Here is a 19,942-nt window from a genome sequence, read left to right as displayed (position 1 = left end):
TGATTGGGGTGGGAGAATCCGATCAGGGGCGGACCGGCAGTGGGGAGAGGCCAGGAGGTTGGCCAGCCGGCTTCACCCCCTGATCAGGCTGGTTCACTGGCCACAGTGGGCATCATAGCGACAGGTCATTAGGGTCGTTATGGCCATTACAGTTGCTGGCTTTTTATATATATAGATAGGTGAGTCTATATCATTTCTAGGCCTTTTCAGGTTTAAGTGCTTAAAGGTATACAGCACCTGCAAACATGCACAAGGCTCTTTAGAAATCACTTCAATAGTAAAGGATAAAATTGTGATTATTCCCACATAAATCTCAGATATTCAAGTCTAATCAATGTGCCATGAAAAGTGGGTAAGATTATGGCTGGTATGGTTCCATTTAGCTGTTCGTCAATGTGATGTAAGATGTTTTCTTCATTTCTTCTATGGTGAATTTTACATAAAGCTAATATCCACAACCTAGACACCAATGATAAAGGAATAACTTTCTTCTTCTGCTAATGTTTCAGAAAGCAGAATGAGTCCAAAGGGAGAAAAAATTTCTCCCTGCTTCCTTAAACACAAGAATGAGATCAGAGTCCAGTCAATGTGGCCTAATTGGTTGAGCATCACCCTATGCACCAGGAGGTCACCTGTTCAATTCCCTGTCAGGGCTTATGCCCAGATTACAGGCTCAATCCCCAGTAGAGGGAGTGCAGGAGGCAGCTGATAAATGATTCTCTCTCATTATTGATGCTTCTATCTCTCCCTCCCTCTCCCTTCCTTTCTGAAATCAATAAAAATATACTTTAAAAAAATAAATAAATAAATAAATAAATAAATAATTTTAATTGTTTTTTAGGGGGAGAGAGAGACAGAGAGAGGGAGAAACATTGATGTAAGAGAGAGAGAGACATCAATCAGTTGCCTCACACAGGTGCCCCGACCAGGGATCAAACCCATAATCTAGGAATGTGCCCTGACCGGAAATTGAACCCCCGACTTTTCAGTGTATGGGACGACACTCTAACCAACTGAACTACACCAGTCAGGGTGAAAATCTTGTACTATTTATTCAAGGAAAAAATAGATAAACTATGTGTATTATTACACTACATTTACCAAGCATTTAAGCAGATTCCTGAAAATGAGAAATTCCCAGAAAAATACTTGTACAAATAGAAATAAACTTGTCACAATTAAAGGAACTCCTAAAATAACTTTTATAGTATATCAATTATGAAAAACTATTAGGAAAAAATTAAGTATAAATTCTTAAGTTTTTATCAGCTTTTATATAACCAACGTTTTTTTGTTTAGAGATATGCTATTAAACTATCATATTCATTAAAAAATTCTTACTTCCTTCCCTACTAAAACAACCAAAGAAGCTACCCGCCCCTTACATGGAGAACAATTAAAATTTTCAAAGAAGCCCTAGCTGGTGTGGCTCGATTGGTTGGAGTGTGGGTTTGATTCCTGGTCAGGGCACATACCTAGGTTGTAGGTTTGATCCCCTGTTGGGGTGTGCATAGGTTGGGATACGCATACATCAGGCAACCTATCGATGTTTCTCTGGCACATCTATGTTTCTCTTTCTCTCTCTCTCTCTCTCTCTCTCTCTCTCTCTCTCTCTCCCTCCCTCTCTCCCCTCCCTCCCCCTCTCTCTAAATAATCAGTAAAATATATCCTTGGGTGAGCATAAAAAAAACCCTTAAAAACACAATGGTCTTAAGAACTTTTACAATTTTGTCCATTAAAATAATGATTCCTATGATATTCAAAAGTAGTATCACAGTTTCAGTGACAATAAGCAAATCATTAACCCAAGTCTCATCTGTAGGAAAGGTTAGCTGGTAGAAGGAAGGCTCCTGTTTTGAGTTAACTTAGGCAATTTGGCAGAATTTATGATTTAAAATCAGACAGTAGGTCTAGTAATCTATAATAATAAAAGTGTAATATGCTAATTAGACCAGATATCCTTCCAAAAAAGCAGGGGCTGCGAGGGAAGCCCGGGTCCCGGGTGCCTGCTGGCGGCTGGAAAAAAGCTGGTGCCAGCAACCGGGGCAAGGAAGGTCTACTCTTGCATGAATATTTGTGCATTGGGCCTCTTGTTCATTAATAAATATCAAGGAACAACCAGTTTCTTTACTATCAATAAGATTAATAAAGCCAGAAGCAGATGTATTAACACTTAAGGTGAACATATGTACTGCTTTGCCTGAAGGAGGGTTTGTTTCCTCTGTTGAGTGGTGTATTTTTTTAAAATTGATTTTTATAAAGAGAAAGAGAGAAACATTGATTTGAGAGAGAACCATCGACAGGCCACCTCCCATGCATACCTGGACTGGGGATCAAACCAGAAACATGGGTATCTGCCCTGACCAGGAATGGAATCTGCCACCATACAGTGCATGGGCTCCTCCAACCAACTGAGCCACACTTGGCCAGGGTGAGTGGTGTATTTTTAATGACATACATGTCTCAAAAGCATCCTGTTTGGATGATGAATTATAATGATGATCCCACTGAAATTCACCTGTGAGTTTCACTCTTCAAAGGTCCATGCTTCATTGCAGAATTATCTTACACATGAAGGGCTGAAACTCTCAAGTAGAATGAAATGGTATGGAAAAAAACATGTAGAGAATGTGTACAGAGAAAGGATTACACTCAATAAGATTTACCTGTGTGGAAAAACTTTTCCTTTTTTCATCTCCTGCTAACCGCACATCACCATAACTTATCAAAATGGCAGCAAACTCACCTCTCTGCACACAGCAGCAATCTGAGCCTCATCCATGCAGGTTTCTGTTACAACATCAGTAAGTGATCCCCCAGCAAGGTACTCCATCACTACAAACAATTCGTCTCCCACCAGGAAACTAAAAAACACACACACACAATACACTCACATTCTTATATTTTCTAAACACATGGCACTCCTGAATGTTGAAGAATTCAAAGTTCAGGCACCTTCATAACAAAATTAGAAAGCTGACAGCTTTGAGAGGTAGGAAGACAACTGGAAAGCTGCTATGTAACAGCACAGAAAAATAACTGAGGGTCATTATGGTTTTCCTGAGTCACATTAAAGTTTGACCACAATTGTAACTTGAGTGCATAGGTAGACTTATTCATCCTGTTTGACAGATGAACAGACAGAAGCTTGGAGAGGTTAAGTAACTCATCTAAGGTAACACAGCTAGTAAGTGACAAAACCAGAATCTGAAGCCAAGTATGAAGTGGCTGCAAAGCTTATGGCTTTTCTTTTTTTATTTTTATATTTTTTTAAATAAATCTTTATTGTTCAAATTATTACAGTTGTTCCTCTTCCACCCCACCCCCCATAGCTCTCCTACACCCGGTTCCCACCCCACTCCATGACCTTACCCCCCGCCCCGTCCTCGTCCATAGGTGTACGATTTTTGTCCAGTCTCTTCCCACACCCTACACTCCCTTCCCCCTGAGAATTGTCAGTCCACTCCCTTTCTAAGCCCCTGATTCTATTATATTCACCAGTTTATTCTGTTCATCAGATTTTTTATTCACTTGATTTTTAGATTCACTTGTTGATAGATATGTATTTGTTGTCACTTTGTTGTTCATAATTTTTTTAAAAATATATTTTATTGATTTTTTACAGAGAGGAAGGGAAAGGGAGAGTTAGAAACATCGATGAGAGAGAAACATCGATTAGCTGCCTCCTGCACACCTCCTACTGGGGATGTGCCCGCAACCAAGGAACATGCCCTTGACTGGAATAGAACCTGGGACCTTTAGTCTGCAGGCTGACACTCTATCCACTGAGCCAAACCGGTTAGGGCATGCTGTTCATAATTTTTATCTTTACCTTTTTCTTCTTCTTCCTCTTCTTAAAGAATACCCTTCATACTGGTTTGGTGGTGGTGAACTCCTTTAGCTTTTTCTTATCTGTGAAGCTCTTTATCTGACCTTCAATTCTAAATGATAGCTTTGCTGGGTAGAGTAATCTTGGTTGTAGGTTCTTGCTATTCATCACTTTGAATATTTCTTGCCACTCCCTTCTGGCCTGCATAGTTTCTGTTAAGAAATCAAATGACAGTCGTATGGGTACTCCCTTGTAAGTAACTAACTGTTTTCCTCTTGCTGCTTTTAAGATTCTGTCTTTTGCCCTTGGCATTTTAATTATGATGTGTCGTGGTGTGGTCCTCTTTGGATTCCTTTTGTTTGGGGTTCTCTGGGCTTCCTGGACTTGTAAGCCTATTTCTCTCACCAGGTAGGGGAAATTTTCTGTCATTATTTCTTCAAATAGGTTTTCAATATCTTGTTCTCTCTTTTCTTCTGGCACCCCCATAATTCGGATGTTGGTATGCTTGAAGTTGTCCGAGAGGCTCCTTACACTATCTTCATATTTTTGGATTCTTTTTTCTTTTTGATTTTCCGGTTGGGTGTTTTTTGCTTCTTCGTATTTCAACTCTTTGACTTGATTCTTGGGATCCTCTAGTCTGCTGTTGGATCACTGTATATTATTCTTTATTTCAGTCAGTGTATGCTTAATTTTTAATTGGTCCTTTTTCATACCCTTGAGGATCGCACTAAATTTCTAGGAGGTTTCTAGAAGATTCTTGAGTAACCTTATAACCGTGGTTTTGAACTCTATATCCAGTTGTTTGCTTTCCTCCATTTCTTTCATTTGTGACATGTTTCTTTGTCTCCGCATTTTGGCTGCTTCCCTGTGTTGATAGAGTGGCTTTGTGTGCTAGGTGTCCTATAGGGTCCAGTGGCTCAGCCTCCCTAATTACCTGAGGTGGACACTCTTGGTGCATCCCTTTGTGGGCTGTGTGCACAGTCTTGTTGTAGTTAAGCCTTGATTGTTGTTGGTATCACTGGGAGGAATTGACCTCCAGGCCAATTGGCTGTGAGGACCAGCTGTATCTACAATGGAAGAGCTGCTGTGCAGGAGACACCCTTATGGGGCAGGACTTGCTTCAGTGGGGCTTTGGTGCTCACTGAGTCTGCCCTGAGTGTGTCCCTTATGGATGTGAAGAGTTGTACTCTGGTATGGTCTCACTCTGACCACTGGGTATAGTGGCTCTTGGATCTCCAAGGAGGTGCAAAGTCAGCCACTGCCTGAGGCCACCCAACAGGAGCTACAGAGAGATCTGTAGATACCTCCTCTTTATATGGGGTTTGGAGGTGCCTAGATGAGGCCCAGTGGGAAGCAATGCAGGCTGGTGTAGAGCCTTGGGCCTTCTTTTGGAAGCTCAGGGGCTCTCTGACCCAGCTGCAGTTTGTTAGGTTTTAGATTGCAAAAGGCCAGGTTTTCATATGCAAAAGTTGCTGCGCACAGCTTGGGTGGGGTTGTAAATTGGGTGGGGCAGGGTCTCAGGGAATCACCACAGGGTAGAGCAAACAGCAATGGCTGCCCGTCATCCCTGCCCCGAAAGGTCCCTGGGTCTCTGTGTCCCGCGGCCCTGTGCAGGAACAATGATTGCTGCAAGCACCTCTGAGAGAAAGCCGCCTTCTTGTTCCGGCCCGATGCCACGCCCAGTTTTCCCCCGAATGAGTCCGGGTCCCCAGAGTCTCACCCGGAACTGGAGTTCAGAGCAGTCGGGAGCTTGTATCTCCCTCCCGACTGAGAAAGACAACAGTGTACCCAGTTGCCAGCCTGTTTCGTGTGCGCCTCCATACTTCTGCACTTCTGTACCTCCTCCCAGTTTCAGTGCGCTTTTCTCTGTCCTTCTAGTTGTATAAATTCAACTCAGCCAGCCTTCCCGTGGTTCTGGATGATATCTGTTTTGTCTTTTAGTTGTAATTTTGATATGGTTGTGTAAGGCAGCAAGTTCAGGTGTTTACCTATGCCGCCATCTTAGTTCCTCCCCAAAAATCTTTTTAATAACTAGATAGGATCTGGTTAGTTTTTGTAGCTGGGGCTGGACCATCAGCCTCTTGCATGCTCAAACTTCTGGCCCTTGGATGGTACACAGGGTTTGGTGTGACTGGGAGGTTCCAGGAGCCTGGCCAAATGCCTGTATACGTCTCAGTCCTTGCGAGGACCAGAAAGCAACATCGAGCCACAGCCCTTGGGGGAGCCCAGGTCCAGCTGCTTGAAGGTGTGGATCTAGCCCCCAGCCTTGAGGATGTGGCTCAGGGGACGGCTGTTCACACGAAGTGCACACAACCTTCAGATTGGGCACCTCCTGGACATTTATGTCATCAGTTATAGTCCCTATAACCACAGTGGTATGTCCTCTGGCCGGGAAGCTTCCTCTTCTGGATCATTCGGGAAAGGGACCCAGGTGGCCAGTTGGTGGACTCATGAATAACCTCTTCAGCACCATTTGGTTGAAGGTGGAGTTGGTTTTTCTGGCCAGAAACCTGTACAGCTTGATCAACAGCCTTGAGTAGATGTTCTGGCTCTTGGGCTCCTTGCACCAAACCTTTGGTTTTTGTTGTGGCAGATGTCAACTCCCATGATGGCATCTTCTGCTCCACCAGGTCCGGAAAGCTTATGGCTTTTCTTAACCACCATGATATACCAACTTAAAATACAATGTTTAAATGTATCTGGTAAGTTTATTTCTATGAACATATTCCTCATTACTATGGCTAAAGTCTAAAAAATGAGTTATCATTATAAGAAAATCACCTATAATTCCCTATTTCCAATATAATCACTACTATAATTTCCATTACTTTTCTATTACTCTTCTTACATTCACATATATGTAACTGCTTTTAAAAACACATAATAGCTATGCCCTGACTGGCTATTGCTCAATAATTAGAACGTCAGCCTACGCACCCAAGGGTTGTGGGTTCAGTTCCTGGTCAAGGGCATGTACCTGAGTTGCAGGTTCAATCCCTGGCCCTGGCTGGGGCATGTGTCGGAGGCAACCAATAGATGTGTCTCTCTCACATAAATGTTTCTCTCTCTTTTCCTCCCTCCCTCTTCTCCCCTCCCATCCATTTTCTCTAAAAAGCAATGGAAAAAATATTCTCAGGTGAGGATTCACAACAACAAAATAATAATAAAATAAAAAATGCACAATAGTTTTAAGATATGTTTTTAAAACATCAATTCCTAAATTAAATGAGGTTTTGAGAGACATACTATTTGCTCATAAAAGCATTTGAAATAAAAATTCACCTAAAAGTTTAAAAACTATGTGGCCTGTCACCTCTGTTGGTCAAGATATGAATCACCTTCTCTTAATGTTTCTGCTTCTGAACATTTATAATTAATATTAACGCCAGCAGCAATGTCTTTCATTTAACTGCCTTCTCTCACTTGCTAAGTAATATCTATGTTAACCTGCAAATGTGCTATTTTTACCTCCTCCTCCTTCAAGCTTACTTTTCAGCATTGGCATTCTACTGTGGTTTCACTAAAGTGACTAACCCCCAAAACCATGAGACTTAAAATTTCCACATTTTTGTCCCAATGCTTAAGAAATATTCATATTTACCTGTCCAAGAAGTTAACTATGTTGGGATTCTTTAATTCTTTCATCACCAGAATCTCATTAATGATCAATTCCTTCTTTGGCTGTTTCTGTAAATTAATCTGTTTGATAGCAACCTATAATGGCAATAGAATTTTTAAAAAATTAGAAGTTTCCTAATTCTCTAACAAAATTGCAAATACCAATCAGTTAATAATTTAATTTATTGTATACTAGTATGTTATATAATGAAATTATAATAATTACAGTTATTATAATTATAATTTATAATTAGGTAGTACTTTTATTTCCACACTGCCTATGCACAAAGCTTTGTAATACATAGAGCCCAGATGTTTTTAGATTTCTCTTAAAGCTGATTAACCAACCCAAGGTCAGCTCATTCCAAGCTGGGAAAATAATTTTTTAAATATTTTCTTATTTATGAAACAATGCATTAATTGCTCCCCCCTTAATAAAGTGCTATAAAATTACACAGAAAATAAAAGTATGTAGAATAATTCTTTCAACATATCCAACTGAAAAAGATTTTTATTGATTAGTCACAGGTTCATCCAGTTTCCTCCTGTACTAAAACCTAATGGTAACACCCAGAACAATGAAAAAGTAGCTACCTCCTGTCCCAATGCCACATCAGTAGCAGTGAAAACTGTACCAGAAGCCCTAGGAGGAAAAAAACACAACCAGATTTAAGGTTTCTAAATCACTACGATTTATAACATCCAAAGGCTTTATACTTAGAACTGAAAAAGGATTAAACATTTAAGACTTAATAACATCTTTAACAAGAGTAAAAAGAAAATAAAAATACAGTAAAACAAAAGTAAAAATAAAAAGGGGGAAAAATAAGAAAAAGAAGCAATCCCTGTGGCCAAAACATAGGTTAGAAATTTGTCACTAATTTCATATCTACAAAAATGGAGAAAAAAGATAAAGGGGGGGAAAAAAAGCAACATATACCCATGGATCCACTTCCCTAATTAAAAAACAAAGAACTAACCCAGCCTGCTTGGCTCAGTGGCTGAGCATCGACCTATGAACCTGGAGGTCAGGGTTCAATTCCAGGTAAGAGCATATGACCAGGTTGTGAGCTTGACCTTCAGTAGGGGGTATGCAGGAGGCAGCCGATCAAAGATTTTCTCTCATCACTGATGTTTCTATCTCTCTCTCTTCCCCCCACTCCCTCTCTGAAATTAATAAAAATATGTTTAAACAACAACAAAGAACTACAAATAAATCTGAAGGTTTTTGTGAGCCCTTTCCAAAGGCATCCTCTTTCCTCCCAAAAGTAATGTGCATTTGTTCATTTTGTATTTGATGTATGTCAGTTCCATGCATTTCTTTATACTTTATCTACAAAGAACATAGATATGTATCTCTACAGAATATATTTAACATACTTTTAAAAATATATTATAAAATTAAAATTGATGTTAGAGAGAGGAAGGAAAAGGGGTGGGATGGAGAGAGAGAATGACAGAGAGAGGAGAGAGAAACATCTATGTGAGAGAGAAACATCAATCAGCTGCCTCCAGCATGCACCCCAACTGGGGATTGAACCTGAAACCTGGGCATGTGCCCTGACTAGGAATCGAACCAGCAACCCTTCAGTGCATAGGACAATGCTCAATCAAGCTACATGGGCCAAGGTTAACATAATTCTTAAACTTCATAAAAATGATTTAACTTTATGTATTTTTTCTGCAATTTTCTCTTATAATTCAACATTGAATTTGGGATGGTCATCGAAATAGATAGATTTTATTCTTTCTTGGTCTTTTTTCCCCCTTTGCTTTTTGTTAGATATCATTATTGTTCACTTATAATTATTACATATACAAGGTGGGGCAAAAGTAGGTTTACAGTTGTGAGTAACCGAAACACAGTTCATTCTTGTATTATTATTTATTAGTTATTGTTTTTTTCCATACAAACACCTATAAACCTACGTTTGCTCCAACCTGTATCATTCCATTTACTAGTATTACAATTTATCCATTATTATACTTAAAATGTGATTCTTAATTTTTGTTATTAAAACCAGTGCTGCAATTAAATTTAGTTTTTATTTTATTTTTATTTATTTATTTATTTTAAATATATTTCTTTATTGATTTCAGAGAGAAAGGGAGAAGGAGAGAGAGACAGAAACATCAATGATGAGAGAGAACAACCACTGATCGGCTGCCTCCTGCACACCCCACACTGGGGATGGAGCCCGCAACCCAGGCATGTGCCCTTGACCGGAATTGAACCTGGGACCCTTCAGTCCGCAGGCTGACGCTTTATCCACTGAGCCAAGCCGGATAGGGCTAAATTTAGTTTTTAAAAAGAAATTCATAAGGAAACTTTCAAAAATAACGTTAAGCTCTCTTTCTAAATTCACAGAACATTTTCCAGAGATTAGTAACATTAAAAATTCCAGATGTTCATCTGTTCCTAAGCAACAGGAAAAGTGTTTAGTTAATATAGTTTAAAAATACAAATTACTGGACAAAATCAAATAATCAGTAGATTCAAAGATAGTGAATAGATGTAATGAAAATGTATGTTTTTATTGCCTATAATATTGTAGTAAATGTTCCTACAATCTTTTAAATATATTTGAAGGATAATTTTTCCACCCATCTAATCTCTTATTACCAATGGGAAATACCATTTAAGAAGAAACAATGTATACTCATGCCCTAGCTAGGTAGCTCACTTGATTAGAGCATCATCCTCATATGCCAAGGTTGGGGGTTCAATTTGAGTAGAGTACATACAAGAATCAACCAATAAATGCATAAATAAGTGGAACAACAAATTGATGTTTGTTTCTTTTTCCCTCTTCCCTCTCTCTAAAATCAATAAAAAGAAAAAAAACCACACAAAACAATGTACAGTTGTTGCTAAATAATAGTTTTTTCATAGCATCTAAAAAGAAATACATTACTTATTTACACAAATCTAAAGACATCACTCAGAGAATATTATAAGTGCTCAATGTCAGCAAGCAAAAGAGATAGCATGCTGTACCTCTAGTAAGTATTGAATATAGTGATAATACAGTCACAAATACTTACCCCTGCCCAATTTTTTCGTATCTTGTATATTTTTTCTTAGGGTCACCTATGCTCACAATAGTTCCTATTTTAAACAAAAACAACAAAAAATTTTAAGCTCAGTCAAGCACTTTTAAATTGTAAATTAATTCTGATGTCATTATTCCTTTTAATAAACTCCATTGATTTTAGAATAGTGGTTTTCAAACATTACATTAAATCTCAAAATACTGTGTTTCAACCACAAACACTAAAAAAAACTTAAATATATAAATAATATCCAAATGAATAACCCTAATTGGCTTTTCTGATTATACAAATATATCTTTGATCTTACAATGTATTTAGAAAACTACTTATCAGTATAAAAACTACTCTAATATGAGCTAAGCACACATCTGTTTTAGGAAAGGTCACAAAGTTACAACTAAGAAAAAGGTTTTAGAACTAGGCTGTTGGACATAAAACTATAACTTATATTTTTATTACCAGTAAGTGAAAACATGAGAAAACCAAATTTTCACTTGCTTGCCCTAGCTGGTTTGGCTCAGTGGATAATGTGCTGGCCTGAGGACTGAAGGGTTCCAGGTTCAATTCTGGTAAAGGGCACATGCCTGAGTTGCAGGCTCGATCCCCAGTAGGGGATGTGCAGGAGGTAGCCGATCAATGATTCTCTTTCATCATTGATGTTTCTATCTCTCTCTCTCTCCCCCTTCCTCTCTGAGATCAATAAAAATATATTAAAAATTTTTTTCACTTGCTCAAGGTAAAAGGAAACAGGACTATAGCAAGGAAACTCACATATAACCCACAAGTCTACAGCCACTATAATTATAGTGTTTTTTCTTAATCCCTCCATGTAGGTGTTCATTATAACTATAGTTGCTGTAGACCTGCAAATCAGACATTATCATTACTCTCTTCCTGGCACTATGTAAATTATTTCCAATGCTTGATCCAGGCCAATGATAGTTGATGGATGAAAAAAAAATCCATTTTCTGTTTACAAATATATCCATACAGGAAGGCCACTTTGTTTAGTTCTTATGGTCATTTTATATTCTCATACTGAGAAGCTATAGGTATGTATAAATATATACAAACTTCCTTTGATAAGGTTTCCAACTGTGAATCTTAGATTTGGCCTTTTGGGAAAAAGTGTTGCTCCAAAGGTACTAAACTACTGGAGAGAAGTTGCTCACTAGTCAACACATAATAATAAATAATCAAAGAAGAATATTTTGGGAGCTTTTTCAGATTTTAATTGAAGTTGTTCCTAGAAGTCAACAATTTATTCTTTATGTCTTAAGCTAAAATATAGGGTATAAATTAAAGTCCATCTGGGCCAGCCCTAGCTGGTTTGGCTCAGTGGATAGAGCATCAGCCTGCAGACTGAAAGGTACCAGGTTCAATTCCGGTCAAGGGCACGTACCTCAGTTGCAGACTCCTGGCCCTGGTCGGGGGACATCTGAGAGGCAACCAATCGATGTCTCTCTCTCACATCGGTGTTTCTCTCTGTCTCTCCCTCTCCCTTCCACTCTTTCTAAAAATCAATGGGAAAATATCCTCAGGTGAGGATTTAAAAAAATAAATTAAATAAACAGCTATTTGGAGCGTTTAAAAATACATACATACATACATACATACATACATACATATCCATCTGGGCCAAATGTTTCAAGAGCTGTCAACAATTTCATAATAATGTAAAATGTAGGAAATACATACTTAATTTCTCCATAATTTCTTCATCTGTCATTTTGGTCTTCTTTTTCTGTTTGTCAGAAGACTTGGCACCACCATCAACATTAGAATCACCAACTGGTGCAGGAATAGGGTCAATTACAGACCGTGTATAAATCTGCAAAGAGACAGTTAATTACTGAGACTTGAGGGAAAATGTTTTTATGTATTTTTACCGGCACACTATTCACTTTTTTGATTTTTAACCAAAACTAAGTTGTCTCCAGTGTTCTAAAGAATGAGAATAGGTGCAGATGTTTCTTCCCTGCAGCGACTGTGTCAAGCAGCAAGCGTGGATCGGCTTCCGGCACATGCATGCAAACTTGTGCACGAACACACACAAAAGTATATCTTTTCTAGGCAGTGAAAATGTGACATGTTTTATTTTTCCTTTTCACTGTTTCCTAATTTTTTAAAATGCAGAGTATTACTTTAGCAATTAAGGGTGTTTTATTGTTATTTATGGATAATCCTCACCCGAGGATATTTTTCCATTGGTTTTTAGAGACAGTGGAAGGTTGAGGGAGAGACAGAGAGAGAAACATCAATGTGAAAGAGACACATCGATTGGTTGCCTCCAGACCAGGACTGAGGATCAAGCCTGCAACCAAGGTACATGCCCTTGACTGGAATTGAACCCAGAATCCTTCAGTCCACAGGCCAACACTCTATCCACTGAGCCAAACTGGCCAGGGCAATAAAGGTTATTTTAAAAACAAAACAAAAACAAAAGAGATGAACACAAAAATCCCACCTTATAATTGATATTAGGGGAAAAGTATCCAATCATGCTCTTTAGCAGACTGAGGAAGTTTTCTTTTTTTCTCAGTTTGTAAAGAGTATTTCTATCAAGAATGGGTATGGAATTTTGTCAAATGCCCCTTTTTTTGGTATCTTTTTGAAATGACCTCATGGTTTTTGTTATTACGTCAATATTACATCATTGATTTTTTCACGTTAAACCAAATTTGTTCATGATGTATTATCTTTTTACATCACTAAATTCAATTTGCTACAAAGGATTTTTACAGCTATATTCTGGAGGGTGTTAATCTATAGTTTTCTTTTTCCATCACAGTCTTCTTCAATTATGGTATCAAGGCAATCCTGCCTCATGGAACAAGACAGGATGTGTCCCATCCTGTGCTGTGGAGGAGTCTATGTATAGCTAACATTACTTATGCTTTAGTGGATGATAAAATCACCAGTGAGGCCATCTAGGACTGGCAGTTTCCTTGTGTCAAGAATTTTAATTAAAAATTAAATTTCTTTGATATAGGAAAAAAAAAAGAATGAGAATAATATTTTCAGATCTGTCTTTAAAAAAGATTTGTAGAAAAAAACCCGACTTGTAACTAAGAATAAATGTGAAACATTTTTACTTCGTACATCATGTCTTTCTTTTAAATTTTTCTAGCAAAAGAGCAGATCCTTGAATGAAATTTAAGAGTAACCAGATCTCAAATGATATGCGAGAGCCCTAGGCAGTTTGGCTTAGTGAATAGAGCATCGGCCAGTGGACTGAAGGGTCCTGGGTTCGATTCTGGTCAAGGGCACATACCTAGGTTGCAGACTCAATCCCCAGCCCTGGTTGGGGCACGTGTAGGAGGCAACTAATCAATGTGTCTCTACCACATCCATCGATTCTCTCTGTCTCTCCCCCTCCCTTCCACTCCCTCAAAAAAAAAAAAAAAATCAATGGAAAAATATCTTTGGGTGAGGATTAACAAAAAATAAAATAAAATGATACGCTAGTAATGAAGCAAAAAGTTTAAATTCATGTCTTTACCACAAAAGAGAAATAAAAAACAAAATAATAGAAACCTTGATGTTATAATAACTATTAATATCCCCCAAATTTTTGCACAAATATGATTTCTATCCTTTCATTTCCAACAGCCAGTTCTAGGATATAAAGAAAATAGAGCCCTCAATCATTAGACCAGGATGCACTGGCAGTCCTCAGAGCTTTACCTGCCAAGTGTACTACCACTCCCTGATGCCGTGTACAGCACCTTCCCCTACTTTACTTGTATTAGTACAGGGAGAGGGACAGGACTCCTTTTCTCTCTACCTAAGGTCATTATTGTTAAAGTTCTCCTATATCTGTTTAGGAATTTACTCTTAGAAGCCCCTTGAATGACATTAGGCTTTGAGAGGATTGTAAAATGGGAGATAAAATATGTAATTTTATTAACCAATGTCACCCCAATAAATTCAATAAAAAATAAAAAACAATAAGTATTTGTATTTTAAAGAACTCATTTGATTTTAATTTTCAAAAAAGCTAGTTTTTTGCCCTAGCCGGTTTGGCTAAGTGGATAGAGTGTCGGCCTATGGACTGAAGGGTCCCAGGTTCGATTTCGGTCAAGGGCACGTACCTGGGTTGTGGGCTTGATCCCCAGTAGGGGGGGTGTAGGAGGCAGCCAATCAATGATTCTCTCTCATCAATGTTTCTATCTCTCTCCCTTCCTCTCTGAAATCACTAAATATATATATATATAGAGCTAGCTAGTTTTTTGATGAGTGGTCTTTAGGTAAAGATCTCCTAGTCAAATTTCCCCACACTAAAACATTTTAAGCATGAGGGCTTTATAAAATTGATCAATGGAAGTCAAATACAGACTGCTTTTTAAAACACACATACACAGCCCAATTCACTAATAAGACACTCACTGATTTTGTATGATCAGGTCGTGGGGCAATCACAGGAGGAGCAGCCTCTTCATCATCATCATCTTCCTCTGCTACTACTGCTGATGTTTCTGATCCCTTGGTATTCAACTGTATTTATCAACGAGCAAAGGTAAGGAAGACATGTCAAATATAACAATATGTTAAAATATGAATCTCTTTTAACATATTTTTAAAAATATTTATTTTAATAGCTCATTTCAAAACAGTAAATCCTCATTTACTCTAATTTAATCACTTAAAACATGAAGGCAATTCTGTAAGTAAAGTAAGTTTATGAAATAAATGTATGTGATAAATATCAAGTATTCTTAAAAGAGAATGTATACCTTTTATATAGAGAATTTTATACCCTTTAACAAACCCTTTAGGAATCAATCACTTTATTTGTTAAGACCAAAAATAAGAATCCTCTAGGCTTTGTGTAAGTCAGATTCATTTTCAGTCATTTAAACAGCTACATTCACCAGAAAAAAATGATGGCGAATGAAGCAAGAGAGGAAGGTATTAACCTTTACACAGAGATTATGTGCCAGGTGTGTGCTAGATAGGTACATGTTACCCCAGTTAACCTTCATATTAACCCCAGGAGACTGTTTCCTCTAATTGAGGAATTGAAAATAAACAGTGACTCTGCAGGAGGTAACTGTGCTTGCATGATAACTTACAAAGTTTCAGTCAACTCTGAAGACTGACAGGCTTCCCTGTTGTTCAGTATGTTTCCACAGGCTATATTCAGTAGAATGGTGCCAGAGGAAAAAGCTAGCAGTCCTTTGTATTCATGTCTATGTACAGAAACATTACCAAAAGTAGCTAAACTGCTCTCGATCATAATAAGTTTTAGCAGTTTGAGTATCATATCAAGGATATTCTATTGGTTTAACATGGCTTCCTCAACTAATTAAGTGGCTAGCTAAAACATATATTAAGTAGTTATTTATTTCTAATGGCTATAATTTATTTTAGAAAGCAAAATAAAAACTGAAATTTGTTTGGGGAAACTTAAATTATAACAAGAGCTATAAGAAATAGCATATTAACTCACTGCTGGTGTTCCAGAAGCGAAGCCATCTTTCTCTGAATATGAAACAGAAAATAATGCTAAGTTAACATTTCAAAAAATAAAACGCTTAAAAAATAAAAGATAATAGAAAGCAGAGCAAGTAAAATGTTGGGACTGATTTTAAATTGAATTAAGTCTTGAGAAAACTGACAATATCTGTATTCAAACAAGAATTTATGTAAGATTCAGTCGACAAATCTCCAGTCTTAATGTAAATTTACTAAAATCATTGAACTGTATCCTTTAAGTGGGTGAATTTTATAGCATGTAAATTATACCTTAATAAAGTTATTAAAATTTATTTGAAACTATACCTGTCAACCTGTATTTATTAAATAAAATAGAAGCTTATTCACAATGATACTGTCTCCAGAAAATTGCCTATTGAGGAACTTAAAGCACCCAACCATGCAGACAAAATGTGCAAAGGGCAATGCCTGATATAAATTGTGATGAGTATGAAAGCATATCCCTGAGGGCAAAACCAATTCATAAAGATTAAATATTAAAATACTCATTCTGGCCCTAGCCAGTTTGGCTCAATGAATAGAGCATTGGCCTGCGGACTGAAGGGTCCTTGGTTCGATTCCAGTCAAGGGCACATGCCCGGTTGTGGGCTCGATCCCCAGTAGAGGGCGTGCAGGAGGCAGCCGATCAATGATTCTCTCTCATCATTGATGTTTCTCTCTCTCTCCCTCTCCATTCCTCTCTGAAATCCACAAAAATGTATTAAAAAATAAATAAAATAAAATAAAATAAAATACTCATTCTGAAATTTAGAAGGGTAAATTTTGGTTTACTTTTTAAGATGCATATATAATATCTATGAAATATGTAATTTTCTGGTCAAACATGATTTTAAAAAAGATTACTAATTTACACAGACTTACTAGTTGACAGAAAAGTTCAGAAACAAGTCTAACCTTTTGCTAAGGATGTACTAGACTAAGTAAAAAAAAATTAAAATCATTTGCCAAGTGGTCTCTATTTCTGCAATGATGCAATCAAATTAAATACAATTAATACTATATGATTTCAGCTCTATCACATTGTTTTTAAAAACTACACGTATGACTTCAGAGGACAGAGAAACACATTAAATGACACCTTGGGATATAATTAGTACAATCCATACTAGGGAAACAAGACAAATGATCTTGTTTGTTTAACAAATAAATTACAAGGAAAAGAGACCATGAGAATCAGAATGAGGGAGGGGAAGCCTAAATATCAAAAAAGATTCAAGAGATATAGCAATCAACTACAATGTATGAACTTTATTCCGATACTGATTCAAACAAACTATTTTTTAAAATCTACTATTATTTTAGTCTTGCCTGATGACATTTCAATTTTGAGGAATAACTTCTTTTAGTCTAATGCTTTTTTTTGTACATTTGATGTTTCAATTTTTGAGTGGACTTAAACATTTTTTACCTCAAAGTCTGTGCATTTATATAGTAATACAACCCTTCTCCTGTCCCACTAGCAATAAATATATTTCTAGTATGAACTATAAATCAGCATTTTTCCCTTCTATTGCTGGAAGTCATTCAAAAGAAGTAAAGAGAAAAACAAATAAACAAAAGGCCAAAATATCCACTTTTGTCAAAGCTAAGAGATTATGCATAAGAGCTGTTCCAGTCAGTTTATAAAAGTTAGATCTAGCCCAGCCAGATCTAGCTTTTATAAACTCGATACTCAGTGGTTGAGTATCGACCTACAAACCAGGAGGTAACGGTTCAAATTCTGGTCAAATCCTGGTCAGGGCGTATGCCCGGGTTGCAGGCTCGATCCTCAGTGTGGGATGTGCAGGAGGCAGCCAATCAATGATTCTCTTTTATCATTGATGTTTCTATCTCTCTCTCCCTCTACCTTCCTCTCTGAAATAAAAATAAATAAATAAATAAAAGGTAGGTATATGCAAAGGGAAAAGTGGAGACAAAAACTACAGCTTAGGTGGGTTGTTTTTTTTTTCATAAGCAATCTTTTTATTTTGAAGAGTTTCACAACTCTGCAATCTCATGTGAATTAGAATTGATAGCTTACCTGGAGGAGTAAAGCTCAGATATTTCTGCTTCACTGTGTTGGAGTCATAGAACTTTAAGACATCCAGCACAGCCTGAGGATTCTTCTTTTGCTCTAGTTTGGTGATATTGGAAGTCTGTAATAATCGAGCCCACTGTTCTGGCATGCCCTAAAAACAAGGCAGTCAGGAATTAGCTGTTTAGAGTTGCTCTAATAAAATCAATTTCCAGAGGTGAATGATGAAATACATAAATCAATCTATATTAACTATAGGTTTGACTAAATTCTAAAAAGCCTCGTTTTCTAAAGGTCTATTTATCTAAATCTGTTTTGCATAATTACAATTAATAGTTGCAGTTCCCTAGGAAAAGGATACATCCATCCACAAATCCTTTTAGAAGAAGAGAAAAGCACTAAGAATTCATAATTAATATGTGGATAGGAAAGTTAACTTCAAACTTAATACTTAATGGAAAAGCTTGAGTGATGATATAAAAATGAGTCCCAACTAGGTAAACTTACAGTGAATTCTCCAGTAACAGCATCAAAGCCAACATGGATGGTGTGCTCAAAATCAGAAGGAGGAGAAATTTCTGGCCGTTCCTTCTCTTTCTTCCTACTTCCTAAAGGGCATTAAAAAAAGAATCAACCTATTAAACAAAATTTAAAAAGGTACTCATAATCATGTTTATATTTTTCCTAAAACATATTAGAAACAAAGTTATTTTAGAAAAAAGATTTCCCTTAAAGACAATGATAGAAAACTGATAAATGAAGTACAGAAACTAATCCTGTCATAAATTAGGGGTGGAGACAACCAGACAGTGTCACATTTTTTATCTTTGCATTATAGTTTAATGATCTGGGAAAATTTTATTAATGATCTTCTACTCTTCACCTAGTGACATCTTTTGTTTGTTTTAGTTATCTTAAATGTTGGCTTTCCAAGAATTATTTCTCACTAGAGGCCTAGTGCACGAAATTTGTGCACCGTTGGGGTCCCTAGGCCTGGCTGGCGATAGGGCCAATCAGGTTCTCTGCCTCCACGCCTACCTACCTTCTCCTTTCCTCACTGCCCGCATGCCGCCACCCATCCCCGGTTCCCCAGCCCAGCCCAAGGGCCTGCTGGCTAGGGGGAGGAACTGGGAGGTTGGCCAGCAGGCCCCATCAGTGATCGGGGCCTGAGGGCTGGGGGCAGCTTCTGTGTTGAGCATCTGCCCCCTGGCGATGAGTGCACATCATAACGACCAGTCATTCCGGTCATTCCATCGTAACGGTTGCTTAGGCTTTTATATATATAGATTGTTCTCTGACCATTCTTTTTCTGAGATGCTTTTCTTGTTTCATGGATGCAATTTATCTTCTCTATTATATGGTTTGTGTGTGTATAAGTTGGGTTTTTTCTCCCTACATTGTCTGTTTCTTCTACATTCCTTTTTTATCCCATTGCTTTGGCCTCTCTTATTTAATGGTTGTCAAGTGTCTGACAATCCTTCATTGTCTACTCATATATAAGAGTACAAAAAGTTAACTGGATGACCTGGCCAGGTGGCTCAGTTAGTTGGAGAGTTGTCCATACACTAAAAGGTCGAGGGTTCAATTCTTGGTCAGAGCATACCTATGTTGTGGGTTTGATCCCCAGAAGGGGCTCATACAGGACACAACCAATCCAATGTTTCTCTCTCCTTCCCTCTCTCTCACTCTCTCCCTTCACCTCTCTTTAAAAATCAATAAAAACGTATCCTCAAGTGAGGATTTTTTAAAAAGTTAACTGGGAGATAAGTTAGCCTTTCCATTAAAGATGGGGGTGGAGCCTGGCTGGTGTGGCTCAGTGGTTGAGCATCGACCTGTGAACCAGGACATGATTTGATTCCCAGTCGGGGCACATGCCTGGGTTGTGGGCTCGATCCCCAGGAGGCAGGGGGTGCAGCAGGCTGCTGATC

General features: G+C 37.8%; 1 protein-coding gene and 1 pseudogene across 1 annotated transcript in view; both read right to left on the bottom strand.

Moving 5' to 3' along the window:
• Positions 1-19,093, bottom strand: part of PAK2 (p21 (RAC1) activated kinase 2) — a 34,597-nt gene extending 15,504 nt beyond the window's left edge. Inside the window, exons 1-10 of the mRNA XM_023750491.1 lie at positions 19,057-19,093; positions 18,522-18,622; positions 18,021-18,168; positions 15,954-15,985; positions 14,891-14,998; positions 12,200-12,332; positions 10,493-10,556; positions 8,042-8,090; positions 7,431-7,543; positions 2,747-2,864 (exon numbers count right to left, since the gene is read on the bottom strand). Coding sequence (XP_023606259.1) covers positions 2,747-2,864; positions 7,431-7,543; positions 8,042-8,090; positions 10,493-10,556; positions 12,200-12,332; positions 14,891-14,998; positions 15,954-15,985; positions 18,021-18,168; positions 18,522-18,622; positions 19,057-19,093 — 903 coding nt within the window. The remainder of the gene's footprint in view (positions 1-2,746; positions 2,865-7,430; positions 7,544-8,041; positions 8,091-10,492; positions 10,557-12,199; positions 12,333-14,890; positions 14,999-15,953; positions 15,986-18,020; positions 18,169-18,521; positions 18,623-19,056) is intronic.
• On the bottom strand, positions 5,392-6,836 carry LOC102434356 (annotated as a pseudogene).
• Positions 19,094-19,942: the final 849 nt, after the last annotated feature.

Source organism: Myotis lucifugus, unplaced genomic scaffold (genome assembly GCF_000147115.1).
Source record: "Myotis lucifugus unplaced genomic scaffold, Myoluc2.0 scaffold_14, whole genome shotgun sequence".
In the NCBI taxonomy this organism is placed as follows: domain Eukaryota; kingdom Metazoa; phylum Chordata; class Mammalia; order Chiroptera; family Vespertilionidae; genus Myotis; species Myotis lucifugus.
The sequence above is the reverse complement of the archived record's forward strand: the minus strand, read 5'-3'. Positions and strand labels throughout refer to the sequence as shown.